This window comes from Erinaceus europaeus, chromosome 7 (assembly GCF_950295315.1).
Source record: "Erinaceus europaeus chromosome 7, mEriEur2.1, whole genome shotgun sequence".
Taxonomy (NCBI): domain Eukaryota; kingdom Metazoa; phylum Chordata; class Mammalia; order Eulipotyphla; family Erinaceidae; genus Erinaceus; species Erinaceus europaeus.
Window position 1 is genome coordinate 72122073 of NC_080168.1, and position 19507 is coordinate 72141579.

At 34.1% G+C, this 19507-nt stretch overlaps 1 protein-coding gene across 4 annotated transcripts in view; it reads left to right on the forward strand.

The window, feature by feature from the left end:
* PSPC1 (paraspeckle component 1) overlaps positions 1 to 19507 on the forward strand; it is a 101719-nt gene that overhangs the window by 39719 nt on the left and 42493 nt on the right. The window contains exons 7-8 of one of the 4 annotated variants that reach the window (XM_007528941.3): positions 15194 to 15251; positions 18210 to 18379. The exons of the other annotated variants lie outside the window; for them this stretch is intronic. Of the exons in view, the coding sequence (XP_007529003.1) occupies positions 15194 to 15251; positions 18210 to 18379 (228 nt within the window). The remainder of the gene's footprint in view (positions 1 to 15193; positions 15252 to 18209; positions 18380 to 19507) is intronic. 4 annotated transcript variants of the gene reach the window in all.

Sequence of the window (19507 nt, forward strand, 5' to 3'; positions counted from 1 at the left end):
CCCAAAATGACAGAATTTACTAGTTGTAGCAAAAGTGTGTAAGACTGTATTGGCTATAGTGAATCCCTACTGTCTGACCCTTCACCAGAGTTTGCCATCCCCTGATTTAGGGCTACTCAGAATTGAAGGAAAATATTTATAAAGTGGCTCATGCTAACCAAACTCAAGAATATTTAATTAAAATACAGTTTTATTAATTTATATGTTCTTTTCCAGTGGTTTTAGAAGGCTCACTGAACAGAGCACCTTTTACAGTAAAACCAAAGATCATGAAGATTCCAAATTAGTGTGCAGAAGGCTCCTTGATAGTCTTATTTTGTAAATCAGAGCAAACATTAATGGGGAAAACTGATAGAGCATCAGTGTGCCACTGCTGTATCTTGGAGATTCCAAATCTTTGTTTTTGTTAGTGAAGACACACTACATTGTTACATTTCCTGATCATTGATAATTTCAGATTTGATCTGTTATTTAATCAGTCACTGCTTATGTCAGTTTTCCCTGCTTCTTGAGTTATGATTGTCTGTCACCGTCTTTCCTTGGTTTACTTATAATCAGACACCCTCTGATATTACTTTGTACAAAATTCAAAATTGGAAGTGCTAATGAATAATTTTACTTTCATTAGTAGATGCTAACAGAAATGATTCCGTTGTTAGTAATGAATGTATATATAAAAATACATTTTTTTTGAAATGGTTTGTGTATTTGTAGGAGAATCATCTGTTTTGAGGTTTTCACATGGCCATTTAAATCAAATCGCAAAATGTACTGCTACAAATTAGCTCTAACAAGTGATTTCATTGTGTTACAGTAGGCTATTTTTTGAAAGTTTAAAATGCCGAAGCATTCAGAGGATATGCTTGACGGGATGTTCACAACCTCTTCATCATCCTTTGGAAGTAACCGGAGAATTAGTTGGTGTCATATTTAGGTGTGATCTGCTGGGTAGGTCATTATCTCTGACTGGTAAAATGGCATCTCAGTTCCATTGCTTTGTGATGGAGGGAACAAAATTGGCAAAAAAAAAAGTTAATTTTAGTAATCTTGTATTTATGACCAGATTTGTGACCATATTTTTGTCAGTATTTTTATTAATGCACTAAAATAATTAATTTGTAGTTCTTTCTAGATGTTACATATTGGGAGTTTGATTTAGGCATTTGTAGTGCATGGATACAGAAAAGGGACAAGTGTTTATTTACATATTCTCTTAGAATGAGCTTTGGGAATTTTGATGACTTGGGCTGATAATATGTACTATATATAGCCAGGTGTATACAATTTCAATCTCAATTCAAAAAGATAAGAATTTTATTTATCTTACTGGGGCTAGTGAATATAAATGTGCATAGTGAATGCAGACTCACTATTTTTAAAAACTATTCACTTTTTTAGATATAGGCATGAAAGTGGGATATATGATCTCTCATTTCATGACTATAGGTAGTTCATTCCCCATTTGTGTGTACCTTTCATCTTTTATATTCTTCTGAATTAATCCAGTTTGAAACATGGATTTCCTCTGGCATTTTCTATAACATTAGCAGTGGACACCTTATTGTACTTAATTGTTTCTGTATAAGACATATTTTTCTTTTATATTAGTTATGAAAGTGTTCTTTGAGGCATCATATATATATATATATATATATATATATATATATATTACATTTAGAGAGAGAGACAAATAGATACCATTCATGACATTTCTGTGGTGTTATCTCCTGAAACCTTAAGCTTTTATTTATTTTATTTACTTTTTTTGGATAAGAGAGGAAGAGAGAAACCAAAGCTCTGAAGCTTCCTTCAATACCTTGAACTGTGTCATAAGCATGGCAAAACAGCACACTGTTTAAGGGAGTTGTCTCTCCTCCCCTTAGTTTTGTTTACTTTTTACGTTTTCTTCTTAAAAATGTGTGTGTGTGTGTGTGTGTGTGTACGTGTATATATATATTATTGGATAGAGACAGAAACTGAGATAAAAGAGAGGAAGAGAGGCAGGGAAACACCTACATTGCTTGTGAAGTTTTCCCTGCAAGTGGGGACTAGGAATGTGAGCTAGAATCCTTGGGCATTGTACCATACCACCAAGTAGGTCACCACCGGCTATGCATTTATTTATTTATTTATTTATTTATTTATTTATTTATTTATTAATTATCATAGAACTGTTCAGTTCTGGCTTGTGGTGTGTGTGTGTGCGCGGAGCGTAGGTTGAACCTGGGACTTCCATGCCTCAGGCATGAGAGTCTTTTTGCATAACCATTATGCTTCTCCTGTTCCCCCTTCTTATTAGATATGCTTATTGAGAGAGACAGGCAGAGAGAGGGAGGGAGGGAGAGAAATAAAGAGGGCAGAGAACTGTTGTGGCATAAGTGGTGAATTTGAAAGTAGGATTTCAGCCTACAAGTCTGTTTGCTCTATCAGCTTCTCTATTTGTCCTTTTTTTTTTAAATTTGTTCTTTTTTTAAAAAGAAAAATATGTTGATTTATATTTAATGAAAGAGAGAGACCAGAGCCCTGGTCAGTTCTGGCATATGGAGGTTGTGGGGATCAAATCTGGGACTTCAGAGCCTCAGGCATGAAAGTCTTGCAGAATCATTATGTTCTCTATTCAGCCCTCTAGTTGTGTTTTTTATTTTTGTGCTCTTACTCAAAAAACTAATCAAATCATGTAACACATGAATACAAGTCTACAATTAATTTAACAAACTTAAATGATCTAAGACATATTAAGCTTTTTTAAATGCTTATTCTTAATCCTATTCTTATTACATGCAGACCCCACTTGACATGACATAGCTACATGTCATGTCTTCCCTTTTATGTTAACCTTTCTAGCCACCAATATCCTTTTCTAACATGTTGACACTTTGGCATATGCCCTTACAGGGAATGCTGTATGAAAGAGTCCTTTATTTCTTGATGATTAATCACACCATGAATGCATTTCTTAGGAGTCCAGAGAAATTAATCTTAGATCTAGAAATAACATCAGTCATAGAAGTTTTTTATACCCTATTCAGTTTTGTTGTTGATTTTAATAGTTACTGTGTATTTACTGTCCTCAAATTATTTTCTGACTTTAAAAAAAAACAACAAAAACTTGGGAGTCGGGCAGTAGCCCAGTGGGTTAAGTGCAGGTGGCACAAAGCGCAAGGACCGACATTAGGATCCTGGTTCGAGCCTCTGGCTCCCTACCTGCAGGGAAGTCGCTTCACAGACGGTGAAGCAGGTCTGCAAGTGTCTTTCTCTCTCTCCTCCTCTGTCTTCCCCATCTCTCTTCAGCTTTCTGTCCTATCCAACAACGACGACATCAATAACAACAACAATAATGACAACAATAAAACAACAAGGACAGCAAAAGGGAATAAATAAATAAATATATTTTTAAAACTTTTCTAAAGTTTTGGTTGTTTTTTTGTGTTTTGGGGCCTTCACTGCTCTGAGCTGACTTTATCAAATAGAAGGCCACTAAGCACCTATGCAGGGTGCTATTTTGCCAATATGTTGCATTTACTGTTATATATAATATATTTTAATCATACAGAGAGAATGCATAGCACTGCTCCACTCTGGTTTATGGTAGAACAAGGGACTGAGCCTTGGACTTCAGAACCTCACTTGTACTTAACTTTGTAAGTACAAGCGATTTACATGATTTTTTGAGAACTTAATTTTTTTTTTTTTCAAAAACAAGTACAGCTCTATTACATGGTTCTCATTAAAGTAAAAACTTCTATGTATTGTATTAAACACTTGATTTGAAACTTAAGTGGCTCAGTTCATTTAGGCTTGCATGAAGATTTATATGTTTCCACTTCATAAGAAAAGTTTGCTTACTGTTTAAAATATAATGCTGGGATAGCATAATGGTTATGCAAAGAGACTGTCATGCCAGAGGCTCCAAAATCCCAGGTTCAACCCCCTGCATCACCATAAGCCAGAGCTGAGCAGTGCTCTGAATAATAAAATAAAATAAAATGCTGAGTATCCTGATGGAAACATGAATGAAGAACAGTAATTAAGGTTATCATGTCTAGACTATATAAAGGCAGAATGAGGGGTTGGGCGGTAGTGCAGCGGGTTAAGCGCACGTGTTGCAAAGCTCAAGGACCCATGTAAGGATCGAGGTTCCAGCCCCGGCTCCCCACCTGCAGGGGAGTTGCTTCATAGGCGGTGAGGCAGGTCTGCAGGTGTCTATCTTTCTCTCCCCTCTCTGTCTTCCGCTTCTCTCCATTTCTCTGTCCTGTCTAACAACGAAGGACATCAATAATAGCCACAATCAACAAGGCTCCGACAACAAGGGCAACAAAAAGGGGGACAGATGGTCTCCAGGAGCAGTGGATTCATGGTGTAGCACTGAGCCCCAGCAATAACCCTGAAGGCAAAAAAAAAAAAAAGGCAGAATGCCCGTGTAGAAATATATTCAGAAATAAACCCAGGCCTGAGATTTTAGAGAGACTTTTCCCCTCGGGAATGTCAAAGTTATTACTGAATAGTCTGATAGCTCTGTTAATAAGATTATTTTGAGTTTTGAAACTGATGTAATTGGTATATCTATTGTTGTAGGTATACATAATATCTTTTCAGTGTAAATGGTAAATTCTTATCTTACTTCTGAATAATAAGATCTTTTAGCTAATCCTTTTTGTGGTATTGGAGTAGAGCCAAGATTGGTGAATAGAAGTGGTTAACCAAATATGTCCTTGAAATGTCTAGTATGTGTAGTACTGACAGTAAATTTTTTGTATGTTAAGTACTTTGAGTTAATGATTAAGATTCTAGGAATATTAGAAATTTTGATATGTAACTACTGCATTATGACTTTGTAATGTGTTCTTTAGAAAAAAAAGCACACTCTTTTAGGTGTTCCCATACAAGGTCATTATGGAGAAAAACTTTATTACTATTTTGGGGGGGGGGGCAGGAGGAGGGAAATCAGTATCTGTTATCTTTGGTACTGATATGAAAGGCATGGAACTCTCTTTGATAAAAAAGTTACAATATTGAGGGCCATGTGGTGGTGCACCTGGTTAAGTGCACACATCATAGTGCGTAAGGACCTGGATTCAAGTCTCTGGTCCTCACTTGCAGCTTCATGAGTGGTGAAACAGGCCTGCAGGTGTCTCTCTTTCCCTCTCTACCTCCTCCTCTCCTCTGGATTTCTGGCTGTATCTATCCAATAAATAAAGGTAATTAAAAAATACTTAACAATATTTAGACTTTTGTACCAAACTATATACATTTTAATGCAGTGTACATGTTTAATTATTAATGGTTATGGGCTAGATAGAATCTTTGAGCATGTAAACATACTCTGCTGACAAGTTGAATTTTCAGTTGTTTTGTTAATATGTCTTAAAATCATAAAATTTTAAATACTTTTTAAGAATTCAGATAATTGAAACTGTTTGGGTAAGTTAATTACTTTGTTTTATGGCATCTTCCACTATATCATGCATGTATTCGAAATCCTGGCTTTTCTGGTTATACTTTAAATACACAGTTTATTTGACTTATTAACGTTTTCTATAACCTGCTTTAAAGTAATTGATTTGTTCTTTTTTTTTTTTTTACTTATTTTTTTTGCCAGTTTCATATTCTAACAACTTTCTTTATATTCATTTTGTTGATTTAACTTCTTAGAAAAATATAATTTGTCAAAAATGCAAAGTTTATGATAGTCTATTAAGATAGTTTGTTAGTATCAAACAGAAAAAGCTAATACATATTAGATATGTACTAATTTACTCATTCATTTACCTCATTCTTTGCTTTTTCCACTACTGCTTTTCATAGTTATTTTTGAATTTTTTCCTTTGCAATTTATATTTTTCCTTTTGTTTTATCTTTCAAATGTTTACCATGAGTTATTTTGGTTTAAAGTAGGTTATGTAACTGAGACATTATGGCTAGCAAAATGCAAATTATTTATCAGCTACTTGAACTTTGGTAGAGCGCTGTTAAAGTATCAAGTTTGTGGTATTGTGGATATCTGTATTGTTGATTTTTATCTAGAGTTTGGGATAACTAAAATGAAGGATAAAATAGTCTCAGTCACATTCATATTTTATTTTAATTTAATTTAATTTAATTTTATTTTATTCCTCTGAGCGGTGAACCACCGGCTTCTGGGGAGGACAGGCTTTGAACCTGAAGCTCTGTCTGCCTTAGAGTCCTTGGACAGAGCTGCTACACCAGCTTGGCAGTCTCACATTCAGGTTTTAATACTACTTCTTGAAAGAGTTTGTTATGACTATTGAAAATGTTTCTTTGGTATGCAAATAAAATTACTGAATATAAATTGGTTTGAAAAATTGACATGTCTCAAATACTGTTGCCCTATTTTTTTTTAATGTATAACATTTATCTTCAGTTAGAAAGCTAACTTTTATATATCTGTCAGTGATATATAGTCAGTTGAGTCTGACATTGACAGATACATAGTCTATGCATACATCATTCTAGTTTAAGACTTTAGGTTAATGAATATAATTTCTTCCTATACTTCTATTTATTAATCTTATTTCTGATTCAAAATATGTCAAGTAACATAATGGGTTGTCAGAAAAGCCATGGCATTTTTGCATGGAAAAACAGAAGAATACATCACAACTTTTCAAAAACCCAATATTTCATGATTAAGACCTGTGATGAAAATTTAGATCCGATTTATTTTTAATTAAACTTCTAAGAGCTCATATTACTAGATTTTAGAGTAGTTATGTTGATAACATATTTGAAGAGAAGATACATATACCTCCTTCCTCTACAGAGACATCCTTCACTGTCAAAATCCCACACCACATCTCCAGGAGTTTTTTAAAATTATACCTTATGATCCAAAGTTCATAGTTTATATTAGGGTTTACTCTTGTGTATTCTGTTAATTTTGACAAATGATATCTGCCCACTGTAAATAGTGTGTCATAACGCTAGTCAGGATCGTTTTACTGTTCTAGAAGTCCTATCTGCTATGCTTACCTTCCTTCTTCCATGTCCTGTTGCTTTAACTTTTTCCATTGCTTTCTATTTACAAAATGTCAGATAATTAGAACTACGTATGCAGGCTTACTGTAGTGGCTACTCAATAACCCATCTTTCTTCTCTGACTCTCCATGGCTTGATAACTCATTTACTTTTATTTTTGAGCAATGTTTCATTGTTTTCATATATCACATCCCCATCTGTTCACCTACCGAGGGGTATCCTGATGATTTCAAACTGCTGGCAATTGTGAATATACTTTCTGTAAACATCTATGTTCAGGCTTTTGTATTTTCAGCTCCTTTGGGTTAAACACTAAGCAGTATTGCTAGATAGCATGGTAAGAGTGTGCTTAGTTTTGTAAGAAACTGTTAAATTGTTTTCCAAAGGACATCTGTTCAGGGTTTTTTACTCCAGAGCTTTCTATGTTGTCCCAATATAGGACTTTAACCATTCTAAAGTATATACTGTAGTATTTCATTTCAATTTACAATTCTCTAGCGATCTTATGATGAAAAGTTTTAGTTTTAACAATTATAAAAGAAATATTTTTCCAGTATTCACAGTTAAGAGATGTTATATAATGTACTTATGAGGTCTTATGCATATTAAAAGATTGTCTTATGCTACTAGAAACATTTACACACTACTGTTGAGTAATCAGTAATGGTATGCTTTGCAAACTATTGTTTTTGATTGCTTAAACTATAATTTTTAAGTCTTCCAAGCATTTCATGATAATAATGCAAAATTTGCATGGTATTATTTCGTCTTAATTATCGGCAATTTGTCTTTCCTTTCTCAAATGTTTTTTAAATTGATTATATATATTTGATAGAGACAGCCAGAAATTGAGGGCGTGGATAGAGAGGGAAAGTGAGAAAGAGAGACACCTTTAGCCCTGCTTCCCCACTCGCAAAGCTTTCCGCTTGCAGGTGGAGACTGGGGGCTGGAATGCTGGTCCTTGCACATTATAACATTTGCATTAAATCAGGTGTGCCACTACCTAGCCCTGTCTTTCTTTTCTAGTATAACATTTTAATTTTATTAATTGTTGGTTTTTATTTAGTTTTGTTATTTTAAAAATATATAATTCCAGTCTATGCTCTTGGTACACCTGATTGAATACACATATCAAGGGTTCAAACCCTTATTCCCCATCTGCATAGGGGAAGCTTCACAAATGATGAAGCAGTGCTGCAGGTGTGTGTCTCTTTCTTTCTGTACCTACCTCCCTTTTATATAAATTCTTTTAAAAATTATATATATTTTATTAATACTCTGCATACTTGAATTCTGACCCATTCTTCTACATACATTATTTTTGGATACCACCAGCTCTAATTTCTCCCATAAAGATTTTTTGTTTTGCTTTGTTTCTTCTGGAATGCTTTTTCATTCAGATAGCAAAGGAGAAACACCACAAAATTAGCTTTCCACCTGGCATGTCCCATGTTTGGTTTAGTGTTGGACTTGAACTCAAGTGCTCAATGCAAGCACGCATATCCCCTACCCTAAGAGCAGTCTCTGACCTTTATGAAGTTTTTTGGCTAATTAATCCTTTTTTATTTAAGTTTTTATAGTCTTTTTTATTTATTGTATAGAAACAGCCAGAAATCAATAGAGAAGGAGGAGAGATAGATGCCTGCAGACCTGCTTTGCCATTCTTGAAGCTTTCCACCTGCAGGTGGGGGCTAGGGTCCTGAACCTGGATCCTAGCACATTGTAACTTGTGCTCAACCTGGTGCATCATCACCAGTCCCAATAATAATAATAATAATACTTTCTTCTTTTTTTTTGGGGGGGGGTTTGGCCCTTGGTATTGTTGTTTTTGCTGCTGCTGCTGGATAAGACAGAGAGAAATGGAGAAAGATGGGGAAAATGGGAAAAGATAGACACCTGCGGACTTCCTTCATTGCCTATGAAGTGACCCCCATGCCAGGTGGGAAGCTGGGGGCTCAAACTGGGATCTTTAACGCTAGTCCTTGTGTTTTTGCACTATGTGCACTTAACCCTCTGCACTACTGCCTGGCCCCCAGTAATCCTTTCTATGGAAAATTCCTGTGAAGAAGACGTACCCAAGTGTTTATTTCCTTCCTACCTTTTCCGTCTCTTTTCTCATTTCTCACCCTAGCTCTTCTCAACTCTAATTATGGCTTGATATCTCCAGGCCTTAGCTCAACTTTTTTTTTTCCCTACCCATCTCCCCTTAGCTCAACTTTTTAATAAAAGTTTCTTTTAGTCAGTAATTTTAGAATATTCAGTTACCAAAAAAAAAAAATCATGTCACTAATTGATATGTGTTTCTTTGGAATTGTATTTATCTCAGTGAATTAATATTTAAGAAAAAATCATTTGGGGCCAGGTGGTGGTGCACATGGTTGAGTGCACGCTATAGTGTGTGAAGACCGGGTTTGAGACCCTGGTTCCCACCTGCAGAGGTAAAACTTTGCAAGTGGTAAAGCAATGTTGCAGGTGTCTTTCCTCCTCTTTATCACCCCCTTCCCTCTTGATTTCTGACTGTCTCTATCTAGTAAATAAAGATAATAAGAAAATTAAAAAAAACATTTATTTTAATGAATGAGATAAAGAGAGAAAGAATAGTGTACTACTCAGCTCTAGGTTATGGTAGTGCTGAGGATTGAACCTGAGACCTCAGAGCCTCAGACATGAATTTGTCTTTCATTTTTCCTCTTTCGTCTCAGATAAGAGAAACAGTTTCTGACTTCCTCTGGTGTTTTCCAGATTCCCTTGCCTCTCAGTGATATAAAAACAAAGAAGTCTAGTGACAGATGTTCCAAGTCCTGGTGGAATTGGGGTTGAGTCCTCTGGAGGCAAGAAAGTCTTTTTGCATAACCATTATGCTACCTCCCAAGTCCACAGATTAAGATTTTTCTATATTTGCATTTTTACATTAGGAATCTTAATTTCTTAGAGTCTAAAAAAAAGCACATGTTGATCTTTAGACAGTTATTATCGGTGTCTTTTTTTTTTTTTTTTTTAAAGAATTTATTTATTTGTGAGAAAGGCAGAGAGAGAGAAAGAACCAGACATCACTCTGGTACATGTGCTGCCGGTGATCAAACTCAGGACCTCATGGTTGAGAATCCAATGCTTTATCCACTGGGCCACCTCCCGGACCACTGTCGGTGTCTTTAGTTTGCATTGAGAGTCTATGAGTTAAAGAATAATGATGATTGTGTCTGTCTACTTACATTGATCATGTGTTAGATGAAGATATATTCATTGATTATATATATATATAATCAATTATATATATTCAATGTATATATACATTGATTACAAAATGTAACTTTAGCTGCTATGTTATTTAACTAAATGTGTTAGCCTTTCTTTTTCTTTTTTTTTTTTACACATTATCTTGTACCATGTACCTTCTTTAAAGTTGGTAACCTAAAGTATAAATATATCTAAGTCCTAAATAGTGAAAGATCTGTTCTATATAAAATAATGTTCCACACTTTAGGAAATCCTGTGATTAATTTATTATTATTACAAATCTCTTTTGCTTTAAGTTTCTGTGAAAAACCATAGACTGTAACTGATGAACAGTAGGTATCAGGTTTTTTATGTTGCAACATAGTAAAAATTATTGGATCTGACATCTTTCAGGTAGCTTTCATTTCATTAGGTTCATCATATTAGACATTAGAGAAAAGATCTATGATGTGTTCAAATGAGAAAAGTGGCCTTTTACTATTATTAATCTCTTTACTGTCTGATTTTAATGTGGTGGGGAGTATGGCATTGTGCTTTTTAAGATTAGTTCAATGTGTGATTTCATCTAAATTGGCAGTCTTCGTATATTTCTGCATTCCATCTGTTGCAAAATGGTCTGGGCTTCTTACGGATAAGTAACTTGTAAATTAAGACAAATATATGTTAGTGTTTTCAGATAAGTGTCTATTCTTTGCAATAGTAAAACTATAAATGTCAACAAATGTATAAACTATTGTAAGTCAGATACATGTTGATATTCCTTGATACTGTATAAAACTATGGTAAAACTTGACAGCTATTAATTTCTTACTGTTTTACATTTACATTCTACTGAGCTACCTTGGTTTTTGAGTAACTCTTTTACCAGCCATGCACAATTTTATGTCATGCAGTAAACATTAGAATAATACTGATCAAGTCAGTAATATAATTTTTTTCAAATATTGATGTGTTACACAAAATTATAAACAGATGATGCTTCTTAATATTAGTCATGATGTCATCAGGAAATAACAACCATGTCAGTTATTGCGGTCTGTCAAATACTATTTCAAGTAAAAATCTTCCAAGAAAGAATGCTTCAACCTAATCACAAAACCTAATTCAGAAAGCAATAGAAATCTTTATATATGTATCCTGTCTTGCTGATTAGAATATTGGAAAGGCATACCCAAGGATAACAACTTACTACAATTTATTAAAATTAATCCTTTTTTTCCTCCTTCAGTCTGTTTAAAATGGAAAACTTTGAGGCTGCTGTTGTATCATATGAAAAACATGGTAAATAATAGAAAAAATTGGAAGTACGTACCTTGATAAATGCTGACACCAGGATATTGTTTTTGTGCCATCTTGGAATGCCTGTGGAGTGAAATGTCTAAATCGTTGCATTATAGTTTCTATTGTTGCTAAGACATGAAACAGTTTTGATTTTGTGCATTTCCTAAAGGGATTTTATATGAGTCACATTTTGAGTACTGCTGTCTAAATGGAATATTGCTTTACTATATGGGGCTCTGGAAGTTGTGTTTTACTTTTTGGTCATGTGTAAACTTAAGCATACTTAACTGTGAAACTTTTAGGAATACATATGCATAATAGGTAGCCTTTGATGGAATTTCTTAAAAAAAAGCGAGATTTATAAATTCTACTTTTCTATACATCTGTAGATTACCTCTGTCACTTACTACTATCTATATTACTGTGAGTAAACTACTTAACAACTCTGTGCCTCAGTTTTAAGATTTTTGAAACTGAATAGCAGTTAACCAAATAGGGTTGCTTTGAAGAGTAATGGTTCAATCATTTTCAATAAGTTTTTATTAATAACAGTATACGTTATTCATGTTAACATCACAACTGTTTTTGATAAAATAATCACGGCATCATTAACATTTATATTGCAAGAATATCACATACTGTGGATCAATTTTAATTTGTGTTAGAAGTAAATCATGGGCAAAGTAAATGGTCTTATATACTTTTTGTGTGGTTACAAAGTTAAGAACTTGAAGCAGTTCTTTCTGATGTTCCGTATGTTAAAATATGATACACCGTTTTAATTTTTGCTTATGTAAAGTGCCCTCTTCCAACTTTTCTTGGATTCATAGACTATAACAGTGAGATTAAGACATGACTACGAAGCTGGAAGTTTCTGGAGCTTCTACAATGGTTAGAAAATATGCTACCTTTTAAAAAAATACGTATATTTACATAGTATATTGTGTTCTTACTGTATTTAGCAATTTTTAAGAAAATGTCAACAGTCAAAGACAACATATATTTAGTGAAAAAATGTTTGCATTGGTACTATAATGATATGGTAATTCAGCATAGTTTACTGAAACATAACCTGGTTTTCTTATTTAAACTAATAGATGTTACAACTGGATCTTAATATTGCAGATGATAGTGTCCTCCCACACCTTCCCTCCAAGATAATAGCTCTCCAGTTTGGGATTTGAGTATATAAACATTAGCGTTTATAGTGTTTATATACTGTTCAAAATGTTCATACTATATTGCTTAACTAGTTGGTAATCAAGATTGTATTTCTAATCTTTGTTAATGAAGGCAAATCCCAAAGTATAAACACCATTAACACTTTCAGCTGTTGTTTACCACTTCTTCCAAATGTTTTGATCATAAAATTCATATGTTTCACTCAGTGGTTCTGGAATGCAGCCATCTTTTCAGTAACAGGTATGCTCTGAATAGTATCTGGAAGGTTTGGGACAAACTGGAGCAAATCTGTACTTTAGTGAAGAGGAAATGGTGACTTGATTTATCAGTACTACTGTTACATGTGATTATAAAGTTTTATGTCCTTTTTACAAATCTTACAAAGTTTTTTCAAAAGATTTGTTAGAGGAGTCGGGTGGTAGCACAGTGGGTGAAGCACATGTGGCGCAAAGCACAAGGACCTGTGTAAGCTTCCCGGTTCCAGCCCTGGCTCCCCACCTGCAAGGGAGTCGCTTCACAGACGGTGAAGCAGGTCTTGCAGGTGTCTTATCTTTCTTTCCCCCTCTCTGTCTTCCCCTCCTCTCTCCATTTCTCTCTATCCTATCGAACAGCGACATCATCCATAATAATTATAATTACAACAGTAAAACAAGGGCAACAAAAGGGAATAAATAAATATTTAAAAAAAGATTTGTTAGTTGAACCAAATTGATAGTCAGAAAAGAGCACTGAGGGACTGTAGCTCACCTGGTAGAGTGTGTGCTTTACCCTGTGCAAGAACCCAGGCTCAGGCTTCATACACCATGTTGGGAGCATCGCACCACATAGATTGTACTCAGCCAAAGCTCCATGAATGGTGAAATGATGTGGTGTCTCTCCTCTCTGTGATTCTTTTCTTCTCTGTCAATCTGAACTTTAAAGAAAATAATAGATCAATGATGACCCCCGCCCCCAAAAGAAAAAAAAGAAAATGTCCTTGGAGGTTCGTCTCTCTTACTCCCTCCTTTCTTTTTTTCTCTTGCTTGCTTACTTTCTTTTTCTCTTAGTGCTGGAACTCTAATCCAGGACATCACATATGACAACATGAGCCACCTCTGTGCCCTGATGTTTTTTTACACAATGTGTCAAACTGTTTTCTTTATAATGCTGTGTGGGTAGTCATTTTAAGATTTTATTTGATAGGACAGAGATTAATTGAAAGGGGAAGGGGAGATACAGAGAGGGGAAGATGCCTGCAGCTCTGCTTCACTACCTGAGAAGCTTGCCCCTTGCAGATGGGGACTACTGGCATGAACCCAGGTCCTTGTGCACTATAACATTGTGTTATCCGGATTTGCCATCATCCAGCCTATTACATTTATTTATTTATTTATTTATTGGATAGAGACAGCCAGAAATCAAGAGGGAAGAGGGTGATAGAGAATGAGAAAGACTGAGGCAATTGTAACACTGCTTCACTCACAAAGCTTACCCCCCTGCAGGTGGGGATCAGGGGCTTGAGCCTGGTTCTTTGTGCGTTGTAATGTGTACGCTCACACAGGTGAGCCACCACTTGACCCCCTGTTACCTTTATATTCAGTTTAACTTTTTTCCCAATGAGATTGAGATGAGTAAGCCCTGATAACATCTTAGTAAAATAATAACTGCTTTCCATAGGTTTAAACATTGCTTTTTTTCCCTCCATGTTTTATCCTACATTTAACACATATATCTTTGAGATTATCAGAGGCTAATGGAAATCAGTTATAATATGGTATTAACTAGAGATTTCATTGACGTTATGTTAGAGACATAATCAAATAATTTCTGTACATATATTAAAATTTTAAACTTTTGTATGACCCTTTGTGTCACAGTTAACCTCGCATATTTGTTTCAGAACTTGCCAACTGCACTGTACCATTTTTATTTAGGTTTCCAAATACAGCTGTTCAAATAAAGGAAAGCAAAACTGTCTAGCTTTTAATAATTACTTGTGGTTAATGGGGATATTTATAATTCTTGATGAAATAATGCTTGAGAACTAGAATAAAAATACAAGATGAACTATAACACGATCTGAATATTGAGTATACATTTACTTTTAGCTATTCCATCCACTGTTTTATGTTTAAATGTATTTACATATAAAGGTGGTAATAGTCTTTCCTGTTTTAAGAAATGAATTGTCTCGAGGAAAAGTAAACTCATTCTGGTGATTATTACTAGACTTTTGCTTAGAATCTAGGTATTTGTCTTTGATCTATAGGAATACAAGATTTTATGTAATAAAATCTTTCTGACTGATAATCTGGTAGTATTAACTGGGTGCTTTTAAGGTCTTTAAATAGAACTGAAATCTGAAGTTTCTTTCATTGTTCCTATTACATAAATGACATTGCAAAATTAAGTTAATGGAAAATGATATTCCGGTTTACTCTTTTCTTTTTGATTTTAGATGGGAAATGTAAAGTCATAACATTGATAGGTTGACTGTGACAACTATGCTTGCTTACAGAGAGAACAGGAAATGAGAATGGGTGATATGGGTCCCCGTGGAGCAATAAACATGGGAGGTAGGGATTTGAAGCAGAAGATTTCTGTAACTTCTAATTCTTTGGGGGATTGTACATGTGTTTGTGCTATCTACATATCAGTTAAACACAAAAATATGGGACAAAAATTTGTAATGGTGAAAAACCTTACATTTTATTTGGTTGAAATTAATTAAGTATATAATGTGTAGGAGAAACAAGTACATATGCATAGGAGAGACATCTGGTTTTGCTTAAACTCAAAAAGCTATATTTTGTTTTAGAGATTTAATAAAAGAACTTTTTGAGTTTTTTTTTACAAGTTTCTATTTTAAGATAGTCTTTTTTAACTTTAGAGCTATGTTATTTATTTTATTTTAGTAGTAGTTATTTTTCCTTAATCTGCAGTATTGTGCACAGAAAAGCATTGTTTGGAGGTACCTTTATGACTTCTCAAAGAAAAAGGTTCCTTACATATTTAAATTTTTATACACATCTCTAGACTTGATAATTTTGAGATAGTGCTCAGTATTACCAGTTTTACTTTTAACTGTCTATACAGCCTGATTATCAGGGAATCGGTTATCAGGTAAAGTGAGGAAAACATAAATCTTGGTTGCTAACAATTTTTTTCTTTTACTAAAATTGAACTTTACATAATGCACTAAATTTTAAGTTTTTTAAAAATCTTTATTTGTTGGAGAGAGACAATCAGAAATTGAGAGGGAAGAGGGTGATAGAGAGGGAGAAAGAGAGAGACCTGCAGCACTGCTTCACCACGTGTGAAACTTTCCCTATGCAGGTGGGGACCAGGGGCTTGAACCTGGGTCTTTGCGCACTGTAACATGTGCACTCAACCCAGGTGCACCACCACCTGGCCCCTGTGAACTAAATTTTATACATTCATTTCATATTGGTTCATACTACATAGTACGAGCTAAAATATCTACATGCCACAGAGGTACATACTGTAGATACATTACCATCGCATAGCATGTCAGCATGCACATTGAGAAAATACAGATAGCATCTAGAAAATACATTGTATGGAGTAAAGAAAGGAATCTTCAAATACCTGACGTTTGGAGTGAGCGTTTTCTGTGACCAGTTCTCTCAGTTTATCTCTCATGCCAGTTTCTTTAACCTTGGCAGTCAGGTAGTCTAGTTGTTGCTTACATGGTTACATTTCTTTCTGTACTGGACATCTCTGGTATGCAAAGAAAACATGTCAGCACTCTGTCCCTTAATGTGTGATAGATCTGGGAAATAGTGAAGAGAGCTCTGCTCCAGATTAATAATTATGTTCCGTTTAAAAAGTCCTGGTACTTAATATTCTTTTTTGGGGAAAGTTCAGATAAGATTTTTCTTAGACACTGTCTCTAACTTAGATTTCCCTTGTGGGAAATGTTGAAGTTTAGTTAAAATTTTTATAGTTATGTTAAAGGAATTGAAATGTTCCTAGATTAAGTTAATGTTTTATAAGCAAGAACTTTCTATCATTAAGAAAAGCAGGAAAATTGCTTGGTTAGAGTTGTTAGATTCTTTTGGGATTGGGTTCAGAAAGAATATATTGTGTGTTGCCAAGGAACTGGTAGAGAATGAAATTTCTTCCTCTCTGTTGTTTCACATATATATTAACATGCACACACAGACGCATGCACATACTCACAATACAGCTGCGCTAGGCTTGTTTTTAGATTTATGGGGTTGGATGAAAACTTCAATTCGTGATACAGTGTCTTGATAAATTGAGCTAAGAATGCTTTAAAATTAATAAAATATTAGAAGAAATCTCCAAATCAGACATTATATTATTTAAATAAACATAAAGTATGAATACTTTTAATATGTAATGAAATTGAGTGATACCTAAAACTGTATTTCAGGCCATTAGAAACAGTCTTTCAGCTATCACTCTATTTCAATTAATATGAGGAAGGTGATTGTCATTGAAATAATACAGTACATACTTCATTGTTTCATTTCTAGAATTTCATTTATTTGGAAAATTTTCAGGTTTATTTGAAAAAATCAAAATAGTTGCATACTTATTTTAATGATTTGGTTGCAGTTTTCTAAAATAAGCTTTATTTTATTTTTATTTTTTTTTGTTCAGACTGCTTATTATATATATATGTATTTTTAAAAATTGATTTCATTTGGATAGAGACAAATTGAGAGGAGGGGAGGTTAGAGAGGGAGAGAGATACTTATAGCACTGTTTCATTGCTTATGAAGCTTTACTCTTGCAGGTAGAGGTCAGGGGTTTGAACCCGGATCCTTGCACACTGCAATGTGTTAGCTTAACCAAGTTTGCCACGTGTCAGCCACAATTTGTACATGACTTTCTTAAACAGTTAAAAGTATTGATTTCAGAATTGATTGCTTTTTCTTTATTATTTATTTATTTTTAACCAAAGTATTGCTCAGTGGTGCTGAGGTATATTACTTGGACTTAGAACTTAGGGCATGAAAGTCTTTATATTTAATTTAATTTAATTTTTTTTTTTTAACACACCAGAGCACTGCTTACGGTGGTGAAGGGGATTGAACCTGGGACTTTGGAGCCTCAGGCCTGAGAGTGTTTTGTATAACCATTATGCTATCTACTCCTGCCCATGAATATCTTTTTATATAAATATTAGGCTATTTCCCCAGCCCTTTAAATTGGTAGTTTATAGTCACCATTGTTTTGAAGTATTTTGATAAATCTAGGCTACATCAAACAATACTACTTTTTAAAAAAATTTCATGCATTTACTACCTCATAGGCCCTAAAATAATTGATAGTTGGTTCATTTGTTTTATATGTTCATTGAGTTGTAGGATGAAAATTTTATTATTGCCTTGGTGTCCCATTCTCAAGAAAAAAAAGTGATCCTGATAATTAGTTATATTGTATAGATTGCATAAGTGTTGTTAAAAATTTTTGCTATTAAAAATTTTGCTATTTTATTATACTAAGATAGGACAGCTCTAAGTTTAGATTGTTTTGCATAGATGCGTTTAGCCCAGCACCTGCTGGTAACCAAGGTCCTCCTCCAATGATGGGTATGAATTTGAACAACAGAGGAACTATACCTGGCCCACCAATGGGTCCTGGTCCTGCCATGGGACCAGAAGGAGCTGCAAATATGGGAACTCCAATGATGCCAGATAATGGAGCAGTGGTAATGTATCATAAAACATTTTGCTTATATACTATAATATATACTTCTGTCCCAAAGATAACTTCACACTTAGTATAACTTGGTGTCACTTTCAATGAAGAAAGAGTAATTTTGTGAAGTTATATGCAGATTTAAAAGATAATTTTTAAATATCTCAAGAGCTAAGATTACTGTCTGCTTTTTTTATGCTTAATATATTTTTAGTGCAATAAATTTTTAATGCCTTTTACCAGCATTAAGTGCAATAGATATTTTATAATTGTGTTCTTAACCATTATGGACTACTTTATTTTAGTGGAAGATAAATTGTGTTACAGAACGTGTTTTAGCAAACATTTTAAACAAATAGGATACTTGTGATTAATTTCAGAGAGTTTATGAAACTAAACTCTAAGATACATTTTGATCTTGCATTATTGCATTTATATTATAAATTAATGTTAATAAATTTAAAATAGACTACTTAATGGCTTAAATTTAGAGTGTGAAGATGTCTTTGTGGCTTAAATATTATAAAATCAATGTTCTGATTTTTTTTACCATATTTATTATATTTTGATATTACTACATAGGATACCTTTTATCTCTCTTGAAGCCCATCATTATTTGAGACGTTATATTGGCAAAGCATTTTGTTTTTTATTAATGGATACCGTGTTAACATTTAATTGAGTTTTGAACCAAATACAATAAATTTTAAGCTACCATTTAACTCTGACATGTCATTAGTTGTAAGTCTATCCTTAATCTCAGAAATGCTGAAAGTGGATGTCCATCTTAGAAAAGATGGATGGGAGATTTATTCACTTTTAATTTGGGGGAGGTGATTGGAGAACTTTGTGCTGACACGATCCCACTCCTCATGACCAACATCGTGTAATTTCATATAGAGACAGAGAGGGAAATAGAGACAGGGACAAGACAGAGCAAGGAAAGATACCACAGCATCTCCTCACTGTCTGTGAAACTTCCTTGATGATGTTCACATGTGGCATCTGGCTTTACCATGGTAAAGTGTATCATCAGGTGATCTAACTACTACCTATGGGAACATATCTCAATCGTTTACAAATTTATTTATTGTAGAATATTGTAGAATATAATCTTTTAAAGAATTTGTAAACAGGA